General features: G+C 39.0%; 1 protein-coding gene across 1 annotated transcript; it reads left to right on the forward strand.

Annotated features, from left to right (window-relative positions):
* The first annotated feature begins 1,643 nt into the window (after positions 1 to 1,643).
* ANKRD22 (ankyrin repeat domain 22) lies at positions 1,644 to 27,982 on the forward strand. Its single transcript, XM_036924067.2, has 6 exons — positions 1,644 to 1,820; positions 19,992 to 20,183; positions 22,943 to 23,050; positions 25,460 to 25,537; positions 26,715 to 26,813; positions 27,093 to 27,982. The coding sequence occupies exons 1-6, from the start codon at positions 1,800 to 1,802 to the stop codon at positions 27,168 to 27,170; spliced, it is 576 nt and encodes a 191-aa protein (XP_036779962.2). The 5' UTR covers positions 1,644 to 1,799; the 3' UTR covers positions 27,171 to 27,982.
* The last annotated feature ends 2 nt before the right edge of the window (positions 27,983 to 27,984 follow it).

Genomic DNA, 27,984 nt, shown 5'->3' on the forward strand with positions numbered 1-27,984 from the left:
TTCAAGATGAGAGATGCAGAATCAGATTAGAAATTTGTGGACCTGATAGGAAATTGAAGAAAGCTTTCCAGTTCAGTAGGGAGGAAGGAGCTGGGAGGAAAGAGCTTTGCCAGGCAATAATCTGAGCAGAAAGCGAGTGAAGAGTCCTGTCCACACAGATTAGTTCAAAGAGGTTACCAAAGAAACTAAAGGGGTTACAAAAGATTGTTTCAAAAGAGTGAAGTAGCCAATGGCAATAACATTATGTTTAAGTCAATGGGAAAGATTCTTAAATGTCTTAAGGAATCAGCGATGCAAAATTAAACCAAGCCAGAGAGTAAATCAGAGGCAATCTTCATGGGTACTGCAAACTCCCATCTCTAACAGAAGGATTAGCTAATTCCTAAACCCCTGTGAGAGTGCCCTCAAAACTAAGTTCAAAATAAAGTATGCAATTCTTGTAATAACAAGTTCAAAAATAGTTCATTATACCCATCAGTAGAGTAGGAAGAATTTCCCTGAACATATGTTGGTTCAGGTCTTGGATCCTGGCTTCTAATCTTGAACCTCCAATGAGAACCTTAAGTGATTGAAAGAATCTTATCGATTTGCTTGGGATGGTTGAATAGTGTCTTTCATGGGTATATGTTTGGGAAATTGTAACACTTTGCTGTGATTGTGTTAAGTTCAGAGAAAATGTGTAAATGCTTGGTACTATATTTAGTTTATAAAATGTTAATAATGTTTACAATGTTGGCATATCGGTGCATTTGGCCTAGTGGCCTGGTGATTTCATTCAAAATATGTAGTAGAGTAGTTGACTTTAGGTTTATAATTTTAAAATAAAATGTTATAAACTACTTTGGATACATTTGTAAACATTACTAGAATGTTTAGGACAGCTTAATAGTTATTATATTAGTAATTCTATTTTTAGGTTTACAAAACCATTTAGAGAGGAAAGTATTATTTGTCAGGCTCACAATTAAGGTGCTTATAAATGAAAATCAAATATAGTGATACTCTTAGTTTAAACCTTTTAAGTAATTTAATTAATCAGGTTGTAAGTGGGACTGATTCTTCTGAGTTTACTTTTTTAAATTTGAGTTGCTCAAGTTTCAAAGATGCCCCCGAAAGTGACTGTGAACACATTTGTGTACACGAAATAATATAGCTTATAAATTGACCTAACTTATTATTTAATTTATTATGCTAATAATTTATATTAATAAAAAATGTCAAGGAATAACAAATAATCTTATCAGTGCTTAAAGATAGCAAATAATCCATAGTGGCAGTTTTGAAGATTATTTTTCAGGAAGGTCGAGCCCTGTGGCAGGTACACATGGTTCTAACACGTGAGACTGGTGTCTTCAGCCTTTCTCAATCGCCACTGAAAACCAGATTGCAATTAGCAAATATCCCAAACACAGTACCCTGTTCTGAACCCTGAGTCCTTCCTGCCAAAGAGAGAATTTTCCTTTTCCCCTCAACTTTTTTCTACATGTTACCACTGGCAGAGCGAATGTGACTCAGGAACCGGTTCCCCAGGGTTGTAACATTAGATGATGCACCACTTGGGTCATTATGGGGTGAACCAATTACGGGGTGCCTGTGTTTCATTGGGCTGGGCTCTCCAGAAGGTGTGTTGCTCTCTGCATTACCAGAAGAGCACTCGCAGGTGTGGAGAGAAAATACGGCTGCTGTCCTGGCTCCTGGGGACTGCTCTCTCGATTGAGAAGGATTTTGATGTTAACCAGAAATACCTCCAGAAGATTCAAGAAGCTGTAGAGGTGAAGTTAAGTCTGTGAAGGACCAGCATGGGAATTTTATACTCTGAGGTATGTAACCTTCCTGGAAGTAAGATTCCAAAGGTGTTAAAAATCGCTCATGCTTTTCAAATGTAATTTTCTGTCCTTGTTGATATTTTTCCTTTTCTTCTGTTTTACTTTCTGTGACAATATTAAGTCAAAACAAAGTCCTGTGTGTTAATCTTTTTGATGTTTTTAATATTTGAAGGCAAATTATTTTACACTTCTAAAGCTTTAGTGACAAGTAAATACAGAGGGCTGTGATGTGTATTTCATGATGTCTAGATGTTTGTGGGGATAATTTGAATCTTGGAGGAGTTTCTGAAAATGGAGTTAATGGAGTCATGATCATCCGATGTCAAACATCCAGGGGAAAAAAGAAAATTGTACCAAATTGGATTTTTTAAACATACAAAAGATTGGTTCTTTTGTGGAGCTGAATGTACAGAGTAATACTTTTCAGCTCAGCATTTTGAAAGGTAATTTCCCTGTAGCAATATATTAATAAAGACTGACTCTGATTAGAAGAGAGGTAAAAACAGAATATATTTTTGATATTTTAAGTTTTTTCTGTTCACATTTGAAGAGTACAAAAATACTTTTTCCTGTATTGAAAGTAGCCTATTAGAATCAATTAGATTTTTGGTAATGTTTCTGATGTGTACAAGAGAGTAATGTTTAAGCAAGAGTGCAAGAGGTGTAATGACATTATTATTCACGATTTAGTCCCTCTCCTAACAATTAACCGGTTAGTCCACATTTCATGGTAAAGGCTCAGCAGGATGACCTTGGGTGGTTCTTCTAATATTAATGGCAGTTTCTCTGCATTTGCAGTTATTTCTAACACCAGTGGTGTGTGTTTGTTGGTGTTTCTATAGTCAATGTACTCTTTGGTTAGTTTAAAATTCTATGTATGTCTTGCTCAGTGTGTTTAGTTTGGTGAAGAGCTCACATACATGAAAATGATGACACGTAATGTTTTAAAATGTCACTCCGGTATTTCTCAAACTTTAGATGCCCTAAGGGTTGGGGAGGGGAACTTATTTATGATGCAGTTTCAGGAGCCCCTACCCCAGACAGTCTGTTTCACACAGTCTGTGGTAGGGTCCAGAAACCTACTTTTTAGAGCATTCCAGGTATTCTGAGGCAGGTGATCAGTTTACCACTTCTGAGAGAGAAATACTGCTCTAGGTTAGTGCTGTTCAAATTTTAATGTGCATCCAGATTTTCTGAGGATCTTATACAAATGCAGTTTATTCTGTAGGTCTGGGTGAGGCCTAAGATTATTCATTTCAGCTCCCTGAAACCTGTTGGCCCAGGACCATACTGTGGGTGACTGGGCTATAGTCCAGGCCCTGGGAATAATCACATTAAAAAAATTGCAGTGCGATTGTTTCCTTGATGGAGAGTTAATTTGGCAAGTGACTGAGTCAAGGCACAGGCCAGACTTGTTGAAGTACTTACAAATATCAATGAAAATATCTCCTGAAGTAACTCAAATAAATGTTTCACTTTCTTGATAAATTAAGGACAAAGTAACTTGGAATTTACTATGGAATTTTAAAAACACAACCACCACACACATATAAATACACACACAAAAACATACACACACACACACACACTTAAAAAACCCTTGCTTACTCAGAAGCTCATAGGTAATTGAATCAAAGATAGTCTAAAGTAGAGCCAAAATAAATGTTACCATGCAACATGGAAGTAGTTTCTAGGCTCTTCTGTTTGATTCTGCTCACTTGTCCACTGAGTCTAGGATCAGCAATATGTAAGACATGAAACACCCAGAAAGTCTTAGTCATTTCCAGAAAGAAGATTAATGGCCACTTATTGGGAAATAATTCGTCAATTTTCAGAATTTCCCCTTGATGTCACCTTGTTTTTAGGTAAAATAGCCACCATTGAGAATACAGAAATGTAGATGTAAAACAGACTGGTCTGTGTCTCAGTTTTGTGCTAGGAACAAGTGTTTGATCTCCCAAGTGGCAGCTGGGCTGGGAATGCTGCTTGGGGAGTGGACGTGTTTGGGTGTGTTTATTCTGCTGCCCCATTACTTGCCAGCAGCCTGGGACCAGGGGATGTTCAGTTAGCAGGAGGAGTCTTCTCCCTGAGTTCTGCTGCCTGGGTTTTCCAGTTTGGCTGCTGGGTTTAGACATTTCTCATTTTCAACTGGCAGTTTTGGGGAGGAAATTCTTTCCTCTACTCTTCAAGGTTCTTCTGGGTGGTCTAAGAATGAAATTGACATGAGACAGATTGACAGGAGAAAAAAAAACCAGTTTAATTACATGTACACAGAGGTCTAATAATGAAATTGAGACCCAAAGAAATGACTAAGGCAGGCAGTTTTTATACATTTTAGACAGAGACAATAAATCTATGAGGAATTATAGGACAAAGCAAACTTATGTTTGAGGACTTCAATTAATGTTGACAAAAAAGATTATTAAAATCACCTTAAAATAAAGACAAAGTTTTATTTGAGCCCACCTGAGGACTAGCCCAGGAGACTTACCTTCTACTGGTAGAAGACATGTTCCAAAGGGTCTAAGTCACATGAAAGTTTTTATATCCATCAGGAAGTAGGCAAGAAAGACAGACGTTCAAAGGGGTACATTTCATTTGTGTAAGATACGCCATGCAAAGGAAAGGTGTGTGTGTGTGTGTGTGTGTGTGTGATACATCCTGGTGCCAATGCAATTAAAGGCAAACATTCTTGCTTTATTTTAGCAGGAATCCATATGCCAACTGTTTAGTTTATAATAAAGCTAACAGATGCTATTGCAGAGTTAGCAAGTTTTAAGTGTAAATTGGCAGCCATTTTGAGACTCCCAGAATTAATGAGCCCTTCAATACTCAGGCCTTAGTGTGGTGGTCCCTAGCGTGGTGGTCAGCTTTTCTTTAGTTCACATTAGTAAGGAATTCTAAACAGCATTTGGGCTGGGGTAGTAAATTAGTAAAAAAGTCACAAGCTTTATTTATGCAGCTGTCTGGGCCCTGAATTCCCTGTCTCTGGTGATAGAGTGTCTCTTACTTCCTGGTGCAGGGAAGGCACCTTTCACGTAGGAGATTTACTTCCTGGTTTCAGTGGCAAGGGGGTCAGAAGAGGGCCAGAGATCCCTCCTGTCCTGGCTGCTTCTCCAGTCACTTTAATTCAAAGTAATCAATTGGCCAAAGTGACATATTTTGGGGTGGCCTGCCCCTCACTCCTGCGGAAGATATGATGGCATCCCAGAACAATGGATTCTAGAGTTACACCGATTCTGCCAAAGAATTTGAAAATCCTTAATATCCCCAGACCAACTTTTTGATACTTAGACTAGTATTGCACTGTTAAACATCCAAGAATAGAATAATCTGACTTGAGCCATGGATGAAAAGTGCCTAAGACATATGGGTTCTTTTAGATTGGAAGACAGATTAGCTTACTTCTTATAGCTGCCCTTGGGAGTAACATGTGAATGGGGAAAATAAAGCTGTGTCTTAGTCTTACCCTCTGGCATTCTGATGCAGAAGGTCTGGGGTGAGCCTCCTGTGAGATTCTCTCATCTATAATTTTAAAGAGGTTGAGAAGCTGTGGAGTAATACCTCAAATATTTAAACATAACATAATCATCTGTCATGTCCCAGTCTCTCATTTATCCTGTACCAGTTACTCTGTGTTTCCTTGGTGTACAAGATGTGATGTGAACTGCTAAATAAGAGCAGGGCAAGTGCCAGCCAGTCCTGCCCCATTTCTTGGTCCTGTACTACCTCAAAGCATCTATTTTTATTAAACTTTTAGTAAAGTTCTCCTTTCCATTTTGAATGGGGCAAGCTCCTCTAGATTGGAGACATAGGCTTATCATTTTTCTTTAGAGCCTTAGGAGAGGAAAATAATCTTTTTCTCTGGACTCATGTTAGGGTCATTGGCTGGGCTTTATAAATTAGACTCACCACAGAAAGATTAACAAGAGAAAAACAAACAAGTTTATTAACAGGTGCATCACACATACACACAGGAGTAAGTGATGAGTGACTCACCAATAGGGGTGGTTAGGACTTGGGTTCATGTAGAATCTTAAATGAATCATTTTTAGAGAAGAGGCAAGAAAAAGGAATGGACTTTATGTTTCTAAGGAGGTGAATTGTGGGAAGGCAAATATATGGGAGAACTGATGGAAGATAAGGGCTCGTTAGTAAATTGTATTATGTAGATTTCTTTGATGGCTTCCCTGGGCCAACACAGGGGAACTTTTGTCCTTTCTGGTAAACAGTGGAGGGGAACGTGTTCACATATTTATATCCTGCTTTTAGCTAAATGGGGGAAGGCAGAGAGCTTCCCTTGTATGTGCTTCTTCTCAATTACCTTCAACTCAAAATAATCAATATGCCACGAGGCATATTTAAGGTGCATATTCTGCTACCTTTCAGAGCCTTGTATTGCTAATGTGTGTGTGTGTGTGTGTGTGTGTGTGTGTGTGTGTGTGTGTGTATTTTTGAGACATAATTGATACACTATAGTAGTTTCAAGTGTACAACATAATGATTCAGTATTTGTGTATGTTGGAAAATGATCACCACAGTAAGTCCAGTTAACATCTGGCCCTATACACAGTTACAAATTCTTTTTTTTTCTTAGGATGAGAACTTTCAAGATCCACTCCCTCATTACTTGCAAGTACATAATACAGTATTATTAACTATTGTCATCATGCTGCACATTACATCCCCATGACATTCATTTTATAACTGAACATTTGTACCTTTTGACCCTCTTCATCCATTTGGCCAGCCCCTCACCCAGCTACAACCACGATCTGTTCTCTATACATGTGTTCAGACTGGTTTTGCTATTGTTGTTTTCCAGATTCCACATATAAGTGCGATCACTAATTTTTTTTCCTTTTTCTTTAACATAATATCCTCAAAGTCCATCTATGTTGCTGCAAGTGGCAAGATTTCATTCTTTTTTATGGCTGAATTATATTCCATTGTATAGATTCATCTTAATCCATTCATCCATCGATGGACATTTAAGTTGTTTCCAATATATTTTTAAGAAAGAAGGAGAGAATGAAGGAGCATCCCAGAGCTGGTCCTAGCATCAGCCATCGAGGACAAGCTTAGAGCTCTGTGAGAGAATCTGTCCAGAAATAATCAAGTGTAATTGTTTATTAAGCTGGACTGTGTAAGCTGGACTTGTAAACAGGGATGATTCATTTAAACCCTTGTCAAGCATTTGCTCATACTACTTATGATAATAATAAACACTTAATTAGGGATTGTTATATAGCTGACCATGTTCTAAGCAGTTCATGTGTATTAACTCATTTAATATTCACAACAGCCATATATGAGAGTCACTGTTATTATCCTTATTTTACAAATGTAAAAACTGAGGCAAAGACAGTTTTTGCAGTTTCATTATGGCTTTAATTTAAGTAACTTGCCCAGTATTATGCAGCTAAAAAGTATTTACTAGCTGGAAACCAGGGGCTGGGATACAAGGCTTGTGTTTGTATATTCAGGGAAATTCTGCTTACATCACTGTTGAACATATTCTTTTCCTACTTGCTGTCTCAACAGGAACATCATATTCCACAAATGAGTTGGTCTTAAGCACTTTGCTATCCTGCCAGTATTGTTCCCCTTAAGGATATACTGTTTTCCCTTAGTGTAAAGAATGGGATAAACTGAATCCAGGTTCCAATGAGGTACATTCTACTCCTACCCTGCAGAGAATTGTTGCACTGCAAAGTATTACAAAAATTGGAAAAAAGGAAGATGTATGAGAACTTAAGTCAAAGAGCTCAGGAATTCATGCTTAGGAGACCTATGGAATCTTCTGTAGATTCTTGGTCCTGTCAGCTAGGGAAGCAGGTCCCAAAAGGAGTATCTTGGAAATCATATCATAATGATGTATCCCTTTAAACTTTGGGAAGTTCTAGTGATAAGGTTATTTATGAGCAGAGGGATATATACACACACAACACACGTGTGCTTGCACACATGCACACATTGTACACCCTGAACATTAGTCCTTCTGAATGGATCTATTTTTTTAGAGAGGCAGATATTGCAATAGAAAAAAGGCAAAGGGTTCAAAGAAGAGAGGAATTATACTGAATACACAGTGTCCAGAGAAAGACGTTTAGATTCTAGCAGGACTTACAGAAGGGCTGGTACAGCTGAAGAGAACTTGGGAGACAGGAATGCCGTTGTGATTAATGAAGAGGCCGCTTGACTGCAAGGGGAGGAAACCTGGAAGTGGGTCCTGATTGTGCCAGGAGCTCAGTGAGACTTGGGGGAAATATTTAACCTTGTCAGATCACAGTTTTGATATCTATAAAACAGGAGAATGGAGTGAGATTGGGTTCAGTCCCAAACATTCTATTATTCCGTGAAATGGGAAAGGAAAAGCAAAGATTACTGAAAAAATTCCCTCCCTCATGATATCAGCAGCTCTCTCTACTTTGTGTATTGAACCCCTAAGCAATACCTTGGCATTGTATATGCAAAAAAATCACGAAGTGGCTTCCACCCAATTGGTTAGTTAATTATTTCCTTGTATATTCTAAATATTTTACAAGTGATAATGTACTACATCACATTTCAAAAAGGAAATGATAACTTTAGAAACCAGTACTAAAAATGTATATGTATTTACCTACTTATTCACTCACCCACTTATTTAATCAACAATATTTATAGATCACATACTATATTCCAGGCACATACTAGTGCCTGGTAAATAGTGGTAGATAAATAAAAGTGGACCCTGACCTGTGGAAGCTATCAATGTAAAAAAAAGAATATGCAAATGAAAAAAATACATAAATAGTGAAAACAGGAATCAAGGAAGCAGCAGGGTAAAGAAAGACTTTAAAAGAAGGGTGGGAGGGCTGTGCATATGTAAATAAACTTGACCTGAAAGGCTTCTTGTAGTTAGTGACATTGAAACTGAGCTCGAGGAATAAGAATCTAGTCTTGGAAAGCTTGGAGAAAGGGTGTCTACACAGAAGGAATGTCAGTGTCTGAAGCATCTGAAGCAAACTTGGGCCCATTGGAATGATTGACTGAGTGGTATTTGAGGGGTGTGCTTCTGGGGCAGTTCCCTTAGGTACAGGCAATAGAATCATTATTGTCTGTCCAGAATTTAGAGACTAATAAAATTGGTCAAAGGTTGATTTACTTTTTATTATCACCAGAGTCTGGTAATTCTAAATAACATCAATTTAGAAAGTCAGTTGAACATAGCCCTCCCTGCCCCTGGGTGACCATTGTTTAAAGGAAGTACTTTCAGCTCAGGGGGCAGTAAGAGTGACACTACTGTGTTCTCTGGCTCTGCACTTACTTCTTTGGTGGTCGGAGGGAGTAGGGGATATCAGGGCTTCTGCTGGCTAGATTCCAACAGCCAGAACATGCCCATTCTCCTCATCACCGAGGGAAGGGCTTTCTTGTTCTCTGCTGGTCTTCATCACTGACCTCTGAGTGTCTCAGGTCTTAAGTGTGGCAGTGGAGTTTCTTTAGTGTCCTGGTAGTAAAGGCCACATCATATTCTCAAGCCGACCTTGTTGGAGAAAGAATAGAAACCATAGATAAATGTGCTCCCTGCCTCAGTTTCCCCTCTCTCTTCCTCCTCATAATCTAACTGCTGCTGGGGACTCCATTCATGTTACATAAAGGCTTAGGGCCTAAGACAACCTTTAAAGAAAAAAAATCCTTGGGCCTTTTTTATTTGTCTGAAAGAAACAATTTACAAATCACAGCATGTGGAGAAATGAGTCACCAGAAAGAAAGGCTTGAGATTAGTTGTACACATAAAATGGAACCTTCATTATTGTTCCCAATGATTTCTTATTTTGAAGAAGAAGAAAATATTGCCTTTCCTTTTCGGAGAAGGCATTTCATTAGTGCACCAGACTAAATCATATTGCTTCAAAACCCACAAATCCTCAGAAACTTTTAGGGAACCTTTTAAATCTTCAGCCTGGAGATGGTTAGTTATTAAGTAATTTTTTCTAGGTCTCTGAGGTTCAGGTAGAGTTCCGCATGGTCTTTTTTGGACTGAGAACTAGGCAAGAGCCACTTCACTTTAGGGTACTCAATACTGACGGTGTGTGGTAGGCGGGCACTTTGCTTTTAGAGACATCTATAATGGTGCAAACAGCTCGGTACCTCTTTATTTTTCCAACTGTGATATCTATTATACATAGAGCAGTGTAAAATATGATTATGTTCAACAATTTATACTCACTATTTCAATTGATCATCAATATGCTGGGTGTCTCATGTGTTACCCAGAGATACTCCTTAAATTTTAGGGCCTGAGGAAGTGAGATGCAAAGCGAAACAGGGGTGGGGCTCTAGCATCAGTTCTTGGCTATTTTTAAAACCAGATAGGAGGACTAAAGTGCACAAAAAGTTGTCCCTACTATTCTGAGTTTCCAGAGTTTCAAATGCTCCTTAATAAATAATAGCCTAAGACTTGCAGTGTTTCATTATGGCTTTAATTTCACTGGGAGAGCTTGATGCTTTTACCTCAGCAGCGGTTCTCAGCTCCACAGTGCCTCGGAATCACTGGAGAGTTTTTAAGTAGTACTAAAATGCCACACCTTACACTCATGGATTCTAATTCACTTGACTAGTAGTGGGACTTTAAAAGGTGCCTTAATGCTTAGCCACAGCTGAGAACCACTGAGCTAAAATATGGACCTGGTTCCCACATGATATATTACTTCCTGAACCTCAACCCCCTTCCCTAACCTCACTTTCTCAGCCAGGTCAGGTGGATCAGAATGTAGGCCAACAAGTGATTTTTACCCACATTCTAGGTGCTCACCCCTATGGATGTCTGAGTTCAGAAAGGCTGCAGTCTAGTCAGGGAGACCAGATTTTACCCCTTGGCAAAAGGCCAGTGAGCAGCCTGAGGTACTGGTGAGTTTTTGCTGTAGGTTGGAGAGATCAAGGAAGTTAATTGGACAAGGACCAGGAACTGGGCCTTGAAGGATGCATCACGCAGCTTGGAAGTTATAAGGGTGGCAAGCAGGTAGCTGTGAAGTAGGAGTGAGGCAACTGAAAGAGAGGTGAGAGTATGCAGCTGAACAGTGGCCGGCCCATAGAGAGGGGCTTTGACAACTAGGCAAAAATCATGGACACCTCACACTCCAGGCAATGGGGAGCATTAAGCCCAATTTCAGTAATGATAAATGCAATTAAGAAATAAATAAAATAAGGTGATGTGATAGAGCATGCCTGGGGTTGGAGATGGAAAGTCACTTTACATTAAATGGTCAGGGAAGGCCTCTCTGAGGAGGTGACGTGTGAGCTGATATGTGACTTGGTCCAGAAGGAAGCCAGCCATGTAGCTCACAACAAGAGCAAAGACCTGAAGAAAGAAATGAACAGAGAATGCTCCAGAAATAGTTGGAATGTTGGGAGCAAAGACAAGAGTAATAGATGGGATTGGAGAGAAAAGCTAGTTTATCAACATGCTCTCTTAATTCTGGGCCTTTGTTTTTCAGGTTGTGCAGAGCACAACTCTAGGGAGCACCGTTCACAAGTCAGTCTGTGTGAACTCGTGCACATTTACTGTTGGTAAATATCTCTTCTCTTCAATCTTCTCTTCACCATCTTCCTCTACATATTCCCTGAAATCTCATGGTGGTCTCTACTTGAGTCTGTTTGACCAGTGCTGTTTCATGACCATGGCTCAGTTTCTTATTTTAGCCTTTGCTGTGTCCCTTTCTTACCTCCTCATTTCTGTCGACTGTACTCCAGGACTCACTTCTACCTTCCTTGATAATTGAAACATGATTTTCCCTTTCTTTCTGTTCCCTGGGGCCATTCTCAGGACCTCAATATCTACAAACCTTTCCTTTCCTTTCTTTACTGTTGTCTACTCCAAATCAGCCACCCAACTCATTCTGGGCAAAGGTCTACCTGTAACATTTAGCATTGGTACTTCTACCTTTCAGCAGAACTTCTTGACACGGTCACATACTAGGCACATGTACTAACTTTGCTCTAATCCTCCTCTGTGTTTCGGTTTGCTTGTCTCTGTTTTCATCAAGTCCATCAGTTTCCACCTGGTTTGCATATGTTGCCCATTCATTCTAAATCCCATGGTGAACTATTTTCCTTCCATACTCTTGCTTGACAGACATGTTTCTGAGCCTTTGCTCTTTGCCCCTTTCATTTTCTCCACCCTTCCTTGACAATAGGTTTGCAGAAGAAAATCACAAGCCTATATAGTCCTCTCAGCCCACTGCAGCTTCTTGATGTTTCTACAACCTGACACTTCATACAATTTCATATTTTTGTTCATTTCATGTAGCACTTTTCATTACAACTGTCCCAAATATTCCCCACCACACTCAAGAGACTCTTCCACCCTTGTCTCAGTCATTATTGATTTCTCCTTACCAGAAATGCTCATTCCTGGTGTGTCAGGTCCCACATGGGAGGAAAAGTGGTTTCCTTGGGAGCCTCAGGCCACATGAGAACTACAAGAGCACCAGGGCAGAGAAAGGCCTTACTCTCAAGTCCCTTCAAGGCCAAAGGTTTTCTGCAGGTTCTGGATCCTCGTGTGTTATCTCATAAGCCTTAGCAATCATTTCAGAATGCTGAGTGACCATTATGTGGGTGGTGTCTTTATTACACTGAGCTACACAGAAGAGACAAAATTCTATAATGACAAAAATTCCAATAATTATAAACAAAATGCTGAGTCCAAATTGGAGGACTGACCTGAGCCAGGGAGACATTCCCAGGACAAGCAGCTAAAAAGGTAAAGAACCAAGGAGTATCAGTGGGCACTGCATTTAAGCATCTGGTTTGTGCCCACATTTTATCTCATTCTGTTTCTACTTTGCCAGAGATGTTTGCTCAAGTGCAACAAAAGGTGTTTATCACAGAACAGCCCCCACCTTATTCAGCTAAGAGGTAATCAAGAGCAATTCTCTTATCTCATACAACTTGTGCAAGGGAGTCCAAGGATTTTCTTGGGCAGCTATTCATTTAGTGGCAGATTTAGCAATACCTCCTGGGGTTTTAGATGGATTTCTGATTGCATATTCATTTGTAGCAGTGTCTATCCAAGGAAAAAGTAATCTTCCAAACATGGCAGCTTGGCTGGGGTTGATACCAATAGGCACTGAACACCACTGACTATGCTTGTAGCCAGTGCCATGCTTTAGTGTAGGAAGTAAATTGAAAGGGGATGTCCAATGCTGACTTTCTGATTGACTATGCAACGAAGCAGGCATAACCAATAACCCAATCGCACAAGGCCTTTAGTTTGATAGGGCTTTAAACAGTGTGTCTCCTATAGTTCCTCTTGCCAAAGAGACAAAGGGAGCACAAATTACGGAGCCATTATAACAAAATCTATTAAACCAAGGGTTTGAAGAGTATAAGTCATTGAGAAGGTTATCTGTAGGTAGAGTCTGATTAAGCTGGCAGAAGTAAGGTAGTCTTAAGTGTTGAGCTTCAAGTTCTTGGTTTGAGTGGTGAGGCAAGGAGTCCTAGGAGGCACCCAAGGAAGCTTCACCCAATATAAAGACTCAATAGTACCATGGACACAAGAAGTTAGGGGAGCAAAAGCAGAGAGATTAGTAATTAAATGTACTAAAGAATCTCCAGATTCAAGAAGAAAGTGAGGCTTCTGATGACAAATCCACCAGTTTGTCCCACTTTCTTCATATCTAGGCGTTTGATATCTGTGGACAATAGAATTGTCCTTCCAGGCAGAAATTGAGAAGAGAAAGGAAACAATAACCATTCTAATAAATGTTTGGCCTCCCCTATTATTTGTGAGACAGGGAGGGACTGTTCAAAATATGTAAAAATAGACTCAATAACTAGCCCTGGAGTTACAATATGATCTGTAAAGATAGGATTCTTAGGGTACTTTTCAAAACCATATATTAGTACCTGTTTCAACAGAGCAATTAATTTAAAGGATACAAAGATTAACAGTATTTTAAAAAGTCAGTAATCTGGGGCATGTCAGAAATGTTGAATTCTCAAAGTCTAACAATGTGTTAATATTGTAAAGCAGGTCTAGCATGAAAGATTTAAGAAGAGTCAAAATAATGTCCATGAGTATACAGGCCTGGTCCGGAGGCTTGGATTAGATGTCCACATCAGGTGTCATGGGCTTCACTTTCTCAGTCAGTTGGATGCAGAGGTCTCCAGTGTTTGTACAGGGCCAGATGACTGGGCGAGCCTTCTTTAGCTGTGAAATGTGTGCCCAAGGCTTCAGGCCCCAAGGTTTGGCTGCTGTCTGGGTTGTGAGGAGAACCTGGTTTAGTCTCTTCCAGGGAAATTCAAGGGCAATCTTTGTTTTTGCTGATTCCAAATCAGAAAGATGGGAGAAAAATTGGAAGTGTTAGTTTGGAGAGTTCTAGACAGATTTTTGAGGAAACCAGAATAATTTAGGATCTAGTCTAGCTGACATGTGTATAACAAAACCTCAAGGACAATTAATAGGACTGGAATCTCATACAGACAGATATATAAACATAACTTTTCTCTCTACAATTACTCCCATTTTTAAAAATCAAAATAATAACAAAATTAATTTATTTTAATCTTGGTGTGATTATTTATATAAAAGCAGCAAGAACAGTGATTGACTATATAAACTGTTTTTAAGATTGGGTTGTTGGAAATTTGCAAGCAAGCTATGAGGCCTATTTTTCAAAGCATTTCCTTAAAGGTGTCTAGTCACATCTGAGTCCATGTGCATATTTCTCCAACATGACATTTTAGTCAAAGCCTTGGCAAAGTAGCCAATTAAAAAAAAATTAAATCCTGTGATAGGAGAACAATTCTCATTGAATTTATGTAAAATAATTAACAATTCGTCCTGGAAGGATTGAATTCTGGAGGGTTCAGGTAGGGATAAAAAGATAAAAGTTTCACCTTGGTTTACAAAGGTATATCTCACCCGATATTTATCTTTAATGCTTCTAAAGACATGTCCATTTTAATTAAATGGGCAAACTTAAATTAGCTTTAATAACAAATATTTTTCCAGATCATGTGAACTTGAAGAGCATTTGGTTAGTTCTTTTTTTTTTATTCTGAGACTTGTAGGATACCCATTCATTACAAGCACTTGCTTTTAACCAATTAAATAGAACTAAATTCAATTTTAGCAATCATGCATCTAGGACACAAATGCATGCACATACAGAGGTAGACAGAGGGACATTAGAAGAAGCTTTAAGGACATTTTTTCCTTGAACTTAAAATAACCTTTTCCCCCCTTTCTTCTTCTTTTGATGAAAATTATTTCCCTGACATTTGAACTTTGAAGAAATTCTCTAGGGTGGAGTTAATAGTTTTGTCTCAGTCACATCTGTCACACAGGCAAGTCTCTGATGTGTACATCACAGGTCCACGAATGTGAGTTTTCTCTAGGTCCCACTTCTGATACCAAATATGTTAACCTGAAAATAAAGAGCCAAGGTGATAGGCAGATCCAAACAAGGGTTTTTAAGGGGAAAAGGAATGGGGCAACTGCATGAGTTGAGGAAGTTTTTTTTAAAAGTTTTTCTGTGGGTGTTAATAAGCTCAGCTACTCTGATTGACTGCTGGTTCTATCTTCAGAAAGTCCACAGTTTTCAGTGTGATGATCAGGTGTTCCTCCTCCTGCTGACTTCTCAAATGATTGCTGAAAACAATTGCCATTTCGCCCAGTCTGAAGGTTTTGGCCCAGTTTAAACAAAGAGAGTAGGACAGTTTCTTTGCAGTGGCTGCTCCAGGTCTATCTTAAAATGGCTCTAATCAAGTCAATTTTTCATACTCTGAAGGGTGATTAATGGTCAAATACAGCAATCTTTCCATACACTTTATTCTCTTAACTCTATCTTCCTTCTTAAAACTTTTCCTTCTTTGCATTTGGGCCATATCTTTTTCTGGTTTCTCCTGCAACCTCTCTGATTGTTGCTTCTTTACCTCCTGGCAGATACCGCTAAATCTAGGTCACTTTGGAGAAAGAATCAATAGATTTAACAAGAAGGCTTGGACACCAGGGTAGAAGAGGAATGACTATTATCCTGAGAGTAGAGACTGTCACTTAATTTTGGATATAAGTGGAGCCAAAACTAATCTCAAATATAAAGTCTTATAGCCAGAAGACGTTTTGAAGGCTGTTTTCCAAACTGCCTGACATAATTAGAGTCAGTTATTCTCACTGATTTGATTCCCAGCACTGGCAGTTATAAGCTCTGTGACTTTGGACAAGGAAGATGATTTTCCTCAGTTTCTCCTATACAAAATGGGTTAATAGTACTACTTAGCCAATAGGGTTCTATGAGGGGTAAATAAACTAACCAAGGTACTTAACAAAAATTAGCTCATATTATACTTTATTCACACACTTATTTACTCATCAAATATACATTGAATATCTACTATGCATCAGGCATATGTTGGCTACTGGGGATATAATGCTCTTAAAGTACAGATACAATACCTGCCCTCACCTGGCTTGCATTCTAGTTGGGGAGATAGCTGTTATCTTTATGTACTTAGATGAATGGTATGGATAAGGCAGTGGTAGGAGATGAAGTTGGAAAGACAGAATTTGTGAGATTTGAAGAATTATGTGTGTTACCTTGAGGACAGTGTCCTGATCTGATTGGTCACCACTGAAAGTTTTCAGCAGGAAAGTAACATGAAGCTGCTGTTTTTGGAGGATGGGCTGGAATGGTGAGACAGGAAGAAGTAAGACAAGTTAAAAGCTAGTTTTGCAATTGGGCTGGTGAAAATGATGTAGATCTGAGCTACTACGACTTTGGCAACAAGGATGGACAGAGGATTCTGAGACAATTAGAAGAACAGATCATTGGTAATTTCCCAATTCTCCATCAGTTTCCTCTGCAACTCAGAGTTCCTCCAACTTGCAGAAACTTCAGAGGCCAGCAGAATTCATAAGAACTCTTCCATCAAACCCAAATGGACAGCCCCCTCCTCTTTCTCCTTCCCAGCTGTCAGCAGCACAGTTCTTTCTGGCTTCCTTTTGTCTGTTGTTGGGGCTTTTATGACCTTGAGCTGCCCCCTAGTGGAGACTGAGACTTCAGAGCAGAACAGAATCTCCTAGGCAGTTTGTACAAACTTGTAAAACAAATTGCTTATATGTCTAAGCCAGAAGGAAACTTCACTTTTCAAACATAGAAACTCTGTGCCTATAATATAGGAAGCCCAGGAAATCCTGAAGGATGATAAGGTTAATATTTTAAGTAATATTGCTCAAGTGGAATTGAGAAGGCCCTCAAAGACACCGGGTGATTCTTGGTGGAAAACTGACAACCTTTTTCCTTCCTCCTTTTAACTAACTCTCTGTAAAGAGTTTGAGGAGTGCACTCAGAGAGAACCTCATTTGGTGTCCTTGGGAAGGTGGGCCCAGTGTTTCAAATTTTTCAATTTTTAAGAGAAACTGGCAAACTGGATTATTAAATGAAGTACTTCAGGTTTTTTTTTTTAACATTGTATTTAAAATGTTTAAGAAAAGAGAAATGAACTGTGGACCCACCTGTTTTCAAGTTCTTCGCAGTAGGCCATCAGTTTCCTAGATGCTAATCCATGATTAACAGTGATCAGTGGTGATTTTTCACTGGCTAATGGTAAAATTTAAAAAAAAAAGGACAACAAAATAGGTTTTTCTATACTGCTGTCTAATAGGACTGCTTTTTTCCCTCTGTGATTAATTATATCCTTATATATTTTGTTAAAATATTCTTTGGTACAGGTATTATTTGAAAACACGTTTTATTTTATGAAATGATGTTATCGTGTCTAATGTATTTCCCTGGCAACATTAAGAGTTGATGACTTAACAGTGTCTTATTCTATTTAATTCTGCTTTGCTTGTTATTTAAATCTAGGTGACTGGGCATCTATCTTGGCTAAGACAGTGGCAGTTCACTGAAAGGTTTTGAGCACTCTGTGCTTCAAAAGCACTGACTCTGGACCCTAGCAGTTGAGGTTGCAGATGTATTTATTGGTTGGGGAGAGATCCAGGGTCCAGAAGTGTGATAGAGTGTGAGGACCTAAAGGAACTTCTGCCCCGCTCCTTCATTTCGTGATTGAGAACACAGAGACCCACTGAAGGGAAGATATTTGCCCACGGTCACCCAGGGTGTCAGTAGCAGAACCACAACTACCACCCAGTTTTCTGACCCCAGAGAAGCGTTCCTTCAGCTTAGCTGGATCGCCAGACAGTACCTGAGATGCTGCTGAGCTCCCTGCTGCTAAGCCCAGGAAAGGGAGCCCTCCAGGTGGTAGAAAGGATGATTAGTGTTAAGTGTGCATTCCCATTGCAAATGGGAACGCCTGTGTCATGCCCATTTCCTTTTGGGGTACAGAAGTTTGCTTCTTACTGTTACTGTGTTGACTTTCCTTTAGGATGTTTGTTTCTTCATGACTAGGTCTTTGGGTTTAAAAGAATCTTACTTTTAAAAACTCACTTCTTATGGTATTTGGCTTTGTTAGAACATGAGTTGATTAGCAAATGTACTATTCAACTTTCTCACTGGTCTGTACCAACTGCTGCAGGTGCATATTTACCCAAATATACTGTATGCCTTTAAGTTTCTTACTGTTTTGTCTGTGTGTTGTGTCCTATATCCCCAACTAATAAATCCATTTCACATGGTTAAGAGTAGTATATTTAACCAAATGTAGAGCATAAAAACAAAACAAAACAGAAGGAACAAAATAGCAGTAAACTCATAGGCACTGAGAAGGGACTAGTGGTTACCAAGAGGGCGGGGTTGGGTTTGGGGAAGGGTGGGAGAAGGGGATTAAGGGGCACAATAATTAGTGATCACAATATAAATTGGTCACAGGGACTGTAGCATAGCATGGAGAATACAGTTAATGATTCTGTAACATCTTACTACTTTGATAGTGACTGCACTAGAGGGGGTGAGGATTTAATAATATGGGTAACTGTTGAACCACTGCGTTGTATATTTGAAACCAACATAAGATTGTATGCCAGTGATACTTTAACAAAAAAAAAAGAGTAATGTATTTAAAAAATTTCCCCTCCAAGCAAATGTGACTGGCACATAGTAGAGGTTTGACTTTGTTACCAAATTAAAGAATGACCCAATAAGCAATTATAATAACTTCCATACACTGAGCACCATCCTCATGCCAGGTATTATTCTAAGTGTTCTTTTTTTTACACTAATTAAAATCAGTCTCAAATCATTACAGTTTGCCTGCCATGTGCTCCATGCTGCTTTATATGCTGGGGATGTGGTGGTGGCTGGAATGACGCAGCCTCTGTCCACATGGTGTTCACAGCCTGAACTTCAGCACCTTCCCGTGCTCCTGCCTCAACGCCTCCTGAAACACTCTGTTATAAATAATTAAGAAAAGAGTCACAGTTGCTGTGATGCCCTACTGGTGTCACGAAAGACTTAGATAAAATGAAAATTAAGTTATGAGGTACGATGAGATAGTAATTAGCCAGGTGAGAGAAGGGGAAAGGTGTTTTAGGCCGAGGGAGCAGTAAGGGCTGAGGCCCAGAAGGTAGAAGCTGAACATGTGTTATGGAAAAAAGGAGAGAAATGTGGAAGGAGTGGAGAGAGAGAAAAGTAAGTAAGGTGAGCTCAGCTCAGGTCTTGCTGTTAAACTCCCACCATGCTTTGCCAACCTCCTTACAATGCTTTCTAAAATGAAAAGCATCTAATTGCAGTTAATTACATCTTTGTCTATTATTTGTCTAAAATAGGTCTCGTCCACTGTGCTGAGTTCCTTGAGCACAGAGGCCCATGAGTCTTTGTCCCATCTCCTAGAGCTGCCCTAAACTTCTCTGATAGGCCTATTTTATCTTCCATAAAATCCTGCTTTTCTCATAGGCAAATGCTATTCAGGAACACAGCACACAATTTCCTTACTGAGTTGAAGCTACAATATTGCCTCCATTTACTCACTCATTTGTTCATTCAATGAAATTTCTGTGTGCCAAGCAACTTAGAAATTCTAAGAGGTTCCTCATGGACATACACTTGTTCTAGACTTAAGGTGAGGTGAGGCATAATTGAGACCCAAAGTCTCACCCATAAAGCAATATATTTCAATTTGGAAACCCTTGAATTTTAAGTTATTGGGTAATGATTTTTTTCATACTGTGGTTGACTTACACCTACAGTTCAAAACCTGCTTTTATGTTTCTCTGCTCAGCCCATCTGCCAGGCAGCCTATCAGAACGACTTCGGTCAGGTGTGGCGGTGGGTGAAGGAAGATGGCAGCTGTATCAACGTTCAAGACGGCTTTAATGGAGACACTCCCCTGATCTGTGCTTGCAGGCAAGGGCACCTGAGAATTGTTTCCTTCCTTTTGAAAAGAAATGCTGACGTGAACCTCAAAAACCGGGTGAGGCCATGACACTTGAGTGGAGTGAGGAATTGACCAGGGTGGTTCCTTTCTCATGTCCGTGGAAATAGCAGATGTCATTTTCTCATTGTTGGTAGCCCTTAATACCAATAAAAATTTTTTTTTTGCCTTACTTTAGAGGGACTGACATACTAAAGACATTTTATTAACTAAAAGGCAACATAAAACATAATTTAATGGGCCGGCATATTTTGTGGTTTATGACATCCTCGTACTTCTGAAAAGGAAGAGAAAGGTTCACTCATTTGACTAGATAGAGCTTCTCCCTGTCTTTTCCTCCCCTGCCCGTGTTTTTCCTTGCCCTCTCCCTTCCCCCTCCTCACTATTACAGAAGTAATGGGAAAGATTTCAAGCGGAAAAAATATTGACCTGGTGGTGCTATTTCATTAGATTTTTTACCTACTAGGTCAATGTTCTGATCTCTAGAAGATCTGTTAGTTTGCTTATAGAATGAAAGAATGTCAGTAAGAAATTTGCTAAGGACAAATAAGCTCAGGAACCAGGAGCAAGTTGAAGCCCCACAGAAAGATGTACTTAAAGATGTAACATTAGCTGACTTGGAGCCCTCAGGATGAAGGAAGAGCTGAATCTGAGCCCAGTGCTGGGAGCATCCTTTCAGAATCACTTTGGAACATGCAGTGTCTGCATCATTGAAGCAAAGGCAACATTTAAAGTTCACTGAGTAAACATAAAAAGTCATTATTTGTAATAATTATGGACGTGCTGTTCCCACTCATGTACATTCAATGAGGAACAACAGGCCTCGTTTTCCCCTTCCAAGTCAGTTTAAAGACCAGCTTATTGGAGTAACAGTGTATTGTCAGAAAACGGATCACTACTGGACTTCGCTTTCATTTACTATTTTTTGTTTGGTTGGGTTTAAAAGCAAGCTGTGCGTGTGCTGAATCTACCAGGAAAGCAGCTCAGTAGAGTATGACGTGAACTCCCCAGCACACAGCTGGGGAACCAGGTGTGTGGAGTTGCGGTGCGAAGGGGTGGCAAAGACAGATGGGTTCAGATCCTCTCTCAAGAGATTTGCTCATTCATCTGCAGGGCAGAGATGTCTGACGACCCGGGTCAGGGCTGAGGAGGTACCCTTGTCTCCATTTTGCCAAGAAACTGAGCCAGCCTGCTGGGATCCTCTGGATCATGAACATCAAGCAAAGGACTTTAGGGATGCCTTAGATGAACAGATTTTATCAGAAGTGTTTGGTTTGCATTTTCTATTTTAAAACTATTTTCAATGGTTTAAAAATGCTTATTCTTTTCCGTTTTCCCCAAATACTGTTTTTTGTACATTAACAACTTGAACCAGTACATTCTTACTTCTTAAATCTATGTTTATGAGTTATTTTCAGAAGTATTAAACAAATAAAGGCCTTAAAAACAAACAAAAAGTTCTACTAGTGATTCAGATGCACATGCTTAAGTGAGAACATTGATTCTATGAATAGCAAATTAATTTAAAACATTAAGATACCTTTTGGTCTGTCAAACTGACCAGGATTAAAAAAGAAAAAAATCAAGTGTGGATAAAGAAGAAAGTTTAAACTATTATCATTTCATTACAGCACCATTTAGCATCACAATAAGAAAAGCATTAGTACCATTTCTACCAGGAATTATATTTTTATAAACTTATGCTAAGAGCAATTTAGAAATGTTGACAAAGTTTACAAATGAGGAAGTTCAAGTAGTAGTATTTATAAAAATGAAAAGCTAAAACTTGAAGTGTTCAATAGTCAGGGTTTGGACAAATAGAATAGCTCCATTCAGTAGAAAGACAGGGAGCCATTATAGTTATATATTTAAAAATATTAAATGTCACATAGTCTAAATGTTAAAGAAAAGGGCAGGTATATTTTTGCAAATTCATTGTGATCCTACACTTTAGAATTCTACATGTATGTATCTGAAAAGACTGGAAGAAGATACAATAAAATGTTAACAGTCAATTCTGAGTTATTTGATAACATGTGATTTAATTTTGTCATTATATTCTTATCTGATTTACAAAACTTTTGCAGAGAACATACATACCTTGATATGAGAATAACAAAAAGTATTCTTATTTAAAACCAGGGTCTCCCTGAAGTGGACATTAACCTCTCTTATTTCTCCTGCTTTTCTTTTCATTGATTTGGTTGGAATTCCAATCACCATAACCTGTTTATTAAAGTACACTATTTGTTCATATTTCTACCTAGTTTTATTTGATTATGAGGCCCTGAGACTTTACGTCCCCGACAATTCCCAGGAGGTTAAGTAACAGTTGAGTTCCTTCTGTTCTTCTGGCACTTCCTGTGTGCATGTAGAAACATGGAAAAGTTGCCACGTGGTTACAATTTTCCTATGAACAATCCTTAAATGAGTAATTGTATGCCATAAATGGTTAACGGCTAACTATAGCTTTTCATACTGAATTCTGTCCCATGTCTCAATCTACTTTTTTTCAAAACTAGTGAGAATCCATCTTTTGAGGGTTCATAAAATGTACACATCACCTGTCATCTTTCTGTGCCCCACCCCACCCCACCCCCAAGCTTTTTCTTCAGTCTAGTCAGTATTCTGGTCAGTGGAAACCTGGCTTTATCAGTCAGACATACTCCATGGACAGACGTGCCTTGGGTGCCATACAGATAAAAAGCATGAACTACACTTTTTGATTGGGTAATCTGAGAATATGAAATTTGAAATGAAATATTTTATTAATAAAGATTTCTTTTCTTAATTTTTAGAAAGAGAGGACCTGCTTGCATTACGCTGTGAAGAAAAAATTTACCTTCTTTGATTATCTACTCATTATCCTCTTAATGCCTATTCTGCTTCTTGGGTATTTCCTCATGGTGAGTGCCCCCCTCTGTGAGCAAAGGGTGACTGGGGAGGAGACCAGGAATGGGACCCTTAAGTTTGGCCAGGACAATGAGACTGAAAGAAATAGTAACAAAGTATGTTCCTGGTCTGGATTCCATAAATGTCATTTCCAACCTATATGCAGAGTTGTAATTGAAGTATAGCAAGAAGAAATGTAGCAAAATAAGTTAATCCAATGGTAAAAGAATCTGTGCAATGTTTATTTAGAAAAATTAATTGATCTTGATTAAGAATCATCTGAAGGAAGCAACCTGCTTGAATGTTAAAAGAAAAATAATTCCCCTTCCTCCTATTTCTTTTCTCCTTTTCTTGTAAGAGGAGTTAATAACTTTGTACATTTTTTCTGAGTTTCTGATTTTTAAGGACCCACTCTGGTTCTGCATTAAAAAACAGATCCCAAGGGACTTGCACTTAGAAGCTGACAAACATAGAAGATGTTTATAAAGAATTTGAAGCCCTCCTTCACTTTGAGAGATACATTTATACTTGAATGACTCTTTGGCATGCAGTACTTTTTTGGAAAAAAAAAGTTGTAGTTGGTAGAGGAATGCAGTGATATTATGAGCAGAAGTTGAAGCTTGAATTTTGCTATTGTTGTTTTAAATAGAGTGATAGCTTTGCACTGACTGTTGCTTTTTTCCATCTGGTTCCCTTGTGATCAGTTCCACCTTTGAGAGATGACTCAACAGATTTGTGATTTACTCCAGTTAAATGACCTAGCTCCCTTCCCTTTGCAGCTAAAAGACCATGGGTATTAGTTAAATTAACATAAACTCCAGAACGAAGTCTACCATTGAAAATGTTATTACCTCTTTGGGTATTTAAATGTTACTGAATTTGAGGAACTATAATTAAATAAGATAACATTCATTTTTGATGCTTGGATTTATAGGTGAGAGAAAACTCTTAAGTCACTGACAAACACATAATCTACTTATATCCTTGAAAAGTTCTTGAAAAATTGTATATTTAGTACATGGCATTTAAATGTGTGTAGATGGGGGACAGGCAGGGATCTGTCATTTTCAAACCTTTTTAAAGATTATGCAGAACCAAGTCACAGCTGATTAGCAAGGCCATTCAGAATCTGTGACTACACAACCCTGCTTTCTTAGACAGTCCAGTGTTTAAAGTCTGGAGACACAGGCAAAAGAAATAATTGTAGTCAGTACCCCAGCTCTCATTGCACATGTGTGCTCTTTATTCATGGGTCCTGAAACTGCAAATTTGTGATGCATAAGAGATAAGCAACATGAGAGGAAATTATAAGGGAGGAGACCAGAAAGAGCTGTGTTACTTCAAAGCAGGGTAGGAGGAGAAAGGCAGTTTGCAGGCTGACCCAGGAGGGAAGCATGACAGAAGAGAGCTGGGTGGAACGTGCTGATGATGAAGAGCTGATGCCCAGGACATGCCCACCTGAGCAGCGAGAGCAGGCTCCCCAGAGTGATGGGATGTTGAGGGTATTTGCACTGTCATGTGGTCAGAGTCTCAGGGTATTAGGCAGGAAGAGTAGATTTCTGAGGTTAATTTCATTCATTTGTTCAATCATACAACACATACTAAGGACCTACTATGTACTAGACACGGTACTGGGTGTTAGGGTTACCATGGTGATTCAGACAGCTGTGGTCCTTGTCCTCTTGGGAGTTACAGGGTAGTGAAGAATGAGTCACCAGTCAAATCATGACAGAAAATATGAAAAAGCATCACAGAAGAGGTGGTACAGGGAGGCAATTGGTGCACTGAGAGCCAGGAGTAGAGGGATTTCACCTGGCCTGGTAGGTAAGGGAAAGCCTCCTGCTGGAAGAGGGACTTGGGCTGAGACACTCAAGATGAATTTAGCAGGCAAAGAAGGGAGGGAGGAGGCTTCTAGGCAGAAGGAACATGCAGTGCAACTATTCTGTGATATGAGGATGGCTGGTGGGCATCAAAGACTAATGGAGGCCAGCATGGCTCCAGCAGGGCAAGCCCCAGGTGTGGAGTGAGCCATGAGGGCCGTAAGGGAGGGCACCACATTTGGGGCCTTGTGGGCCAGCCTGAGGAGTTTGCTTTAAGCCTTCAGAGCCATGGGGCATTATTGAACAGTTTTGAGCCAGGAAGGGAAAGACAGGTCACTAGACCCCATCCTCAGTGGGATTTGGTAGGTCTGGGCAGGGCCCCAGATTTGCATTTCTCATTGCTGGGTGCCAATGCCACTATTCTGGGACCACACACAGACCCCATTACCTAATTGACATCGGAGGTGGGGGTGGGAATTTTATGACAGAGCATAGACTTATGGGGGTGTTGGGATTAAATGAAGCCAGTTGATTGGATTAGTCCAGACATAAAATGGAGGGAGGGTTTGTAAATAGACCTCTCGGTTCTTGCCCTTTCTACAGTTGTCAAAGACGAAGCAGAATGAAGTTCTCATTCGGATGCTACTTGAAGCTGGAGTCGAAGTTAACGCTGCAGACTATGTAAGTTTCTATTTTTTAGCCATTTTGAAATAATATTCAAAATGGTATTTGTAGGTAGCGGACTTACCATCTATAAAGTTGCATGCTTTATTTTCCTAGACACCTCTACATTTAGTTTTCTTTTTTTTCCCTCACTTTTTCTTTTCCACCTTTTAACTCTACATCCCTGTACATGTTTTCCTCCCTTAAATGATCACAAGTAGGTCAAAAGTTTATTTGCACAGAGTTTTACTTGCTTATATGGATTGAATGAAATTTTGGGTTCCCAGTTCTTTATTGAAAAAGTAGGTGAGTTGAAATCTGATTCCAAAAACCAATAATCTGTTTGTGATCTTTATTTTATACTGTGTACATCTGTGTGTGTGTTACCACTGTTCTGTAATAGAGAACTTGCACCCATCCCTGTTTCTATTAATTATTTATATCATTTCATTTTAAGTTGGTTATATTGGTATAATATGCTTAAATTGTGGTGGCTGTGTGTGTGTGTGTTTGTGTGTAAGTGCAGGCAGGGAGAGAGGAAGAGAGAGTTCACACAAGAATAACTTTATGAAATGTATGTTTTTCCTCTTATTTCAAATTGAATTTTTGGATTAATTTGGAAAGACTACGACTGTGCATCATTCCTTAGATAACTTTGAAATGTGTTAGTTAAGATGCTATTAAAAATAAAGCAAAAAATTTGTTGGTGGTTTTTCTTGGTCTTTTTATTTAAATTCAAAAGGTTTAAAACTTTTCCTGTGACCAAAATTTCTCTAGGATATTCTCTTACTTATCTATGTCTATCTCTATCTCTAAATAGAGAATCACATCCCTGTGCACACATGTGCATATGCTCACACACAAACATGTAACTTTCTCCACCACTTTTCACAGACTATCTAAAAATTAAGATTCATTTTCCAACTCTAAGTAATGCAGTGTATTATATTTTCAGGTAATGGGAAAAAAATCAGAGCCAGATCTTCCATTCATCATGTTATCACTTAATAAAAATTAAGTGATTGCAGCACTATCATGCTTTTTAAGTATGAGAAATATTGTTGCCCATAGACGGTTTGCAGACTGTTTTGCTAGTTGTACACTACAAAATGTGAAAAGTACTTGCTCAGGAGGCCACATGCTGTGGTCTGTGGAGTCTGATTGGTAAGCTGATTGTTGGTCCTTTGTGTTTTAGTATGGCTGCACTGCGTTACATTACGCCTGCAAAATGAAAAACCAGACTCTTATCCCCCTGCTCCTCGAAGCCCATGCAGACCCCACGATAAAGAACAAGGTAAGGACCTGTGGGCCATCGTCTGAGGTCCTTGCAGCAACATAATCTAATTTTGGTCTTCTAATTTCAGTGCTGAAGTAAATAAATTGCTTCTGATGTTGTTAATAGCAAAATTAATTGTCTTTATTAAGAAATTAAGTCATCCTTTTACAGAACTGAATGACATTTAAAACCCTTGCCAAACCTATGAGTCAACCAATCTAAACCATTTACTAGGCCCTTTGTGCAGACATTTGACTCTATTGGAGATAAATAGCTATCATTTCTTTTTCTCCCTAGCTTGGTGAGAGTTCCCTGGATATTGCACGGAGATTAAAATTTTTCCAGATTGAACTAATGCTAAGGAAAGCATTGTAATCCTTGTGGCCTCAGATGGAGAAGTGAAAAAATAGACTGGATTCTATTTCCATCTTGGACTGTTGGTCTGTGGACCAGTCTGCTTGGACACCATGATTTTATGGGGGATAATGATCACTGTCATCAGGGTATGTATTTTAAGAGTTTGCACTTAAAATGTTTTTCTGCTAAACATGGAGTTCACCAAGGTTGAAATCCTTCTGGGAAAAACACTAAAGCAGATGGATTTTCCACTTCAGACAAAAAGAGGTGATGCTTCAAACTCATCTGTCTTGAAAAAGAGGATCTGAGTTGCCTGACAGTGTTCCCTCTTCTAAAGAAGCTGTCCCATCAAGAGACAAACTGTTTCAGACCTCTATGAGTAGCAGGAAAGAATCAAAGTATATATACATTTGTATAGAATGTATAGGTGGGAGAGGAGGGGGCATAGATTTTCATATGTAAATATTCCATTGGTGAAACAACCCTAACAAAATCATCTATTAGTTGTCAGTGGTCGGAATGTTTATACCAAATAAATCGGCAAATGCTACTAGTCAGGGCTGTTTTGTTTTTTCTTTCTAGAGAGCCAGTTTACCAGCATACCTCTGGACGTTTTGCTATCAGTTTACAGCTAAAAGCCATCTTGATTGTGAACAAAATTATGTAACTATCAAGATGTTTGTTCAAAAATAGCTTTATGATTCTCTTGTGACTGCAAAGCAGCTATTAAACTTGTTAGTTCTGTTTATTTGTATTGATAAAAATTTAAATTTTATTGTAAATTATTTGATAGAGTATTTCTTTATAAGAAATAAAGCTGTATGTTGAGGTA

Source organism: Manis pentadactyla, chromosome 8, assembly GCF_030020395.1.
Source record: "Manis pentadactyla isolate mManPen7 chromosome 8, mManPen7.hap1, whole genome shotgun sequence".
In the NCBI taxonomy this organism is placed as follows: domain Eukaryota; kingdom Metazoa; phylum Chordata; class Mammalia; order Pholidota; family Manidae; genus Manis; species Manis pentadactyla.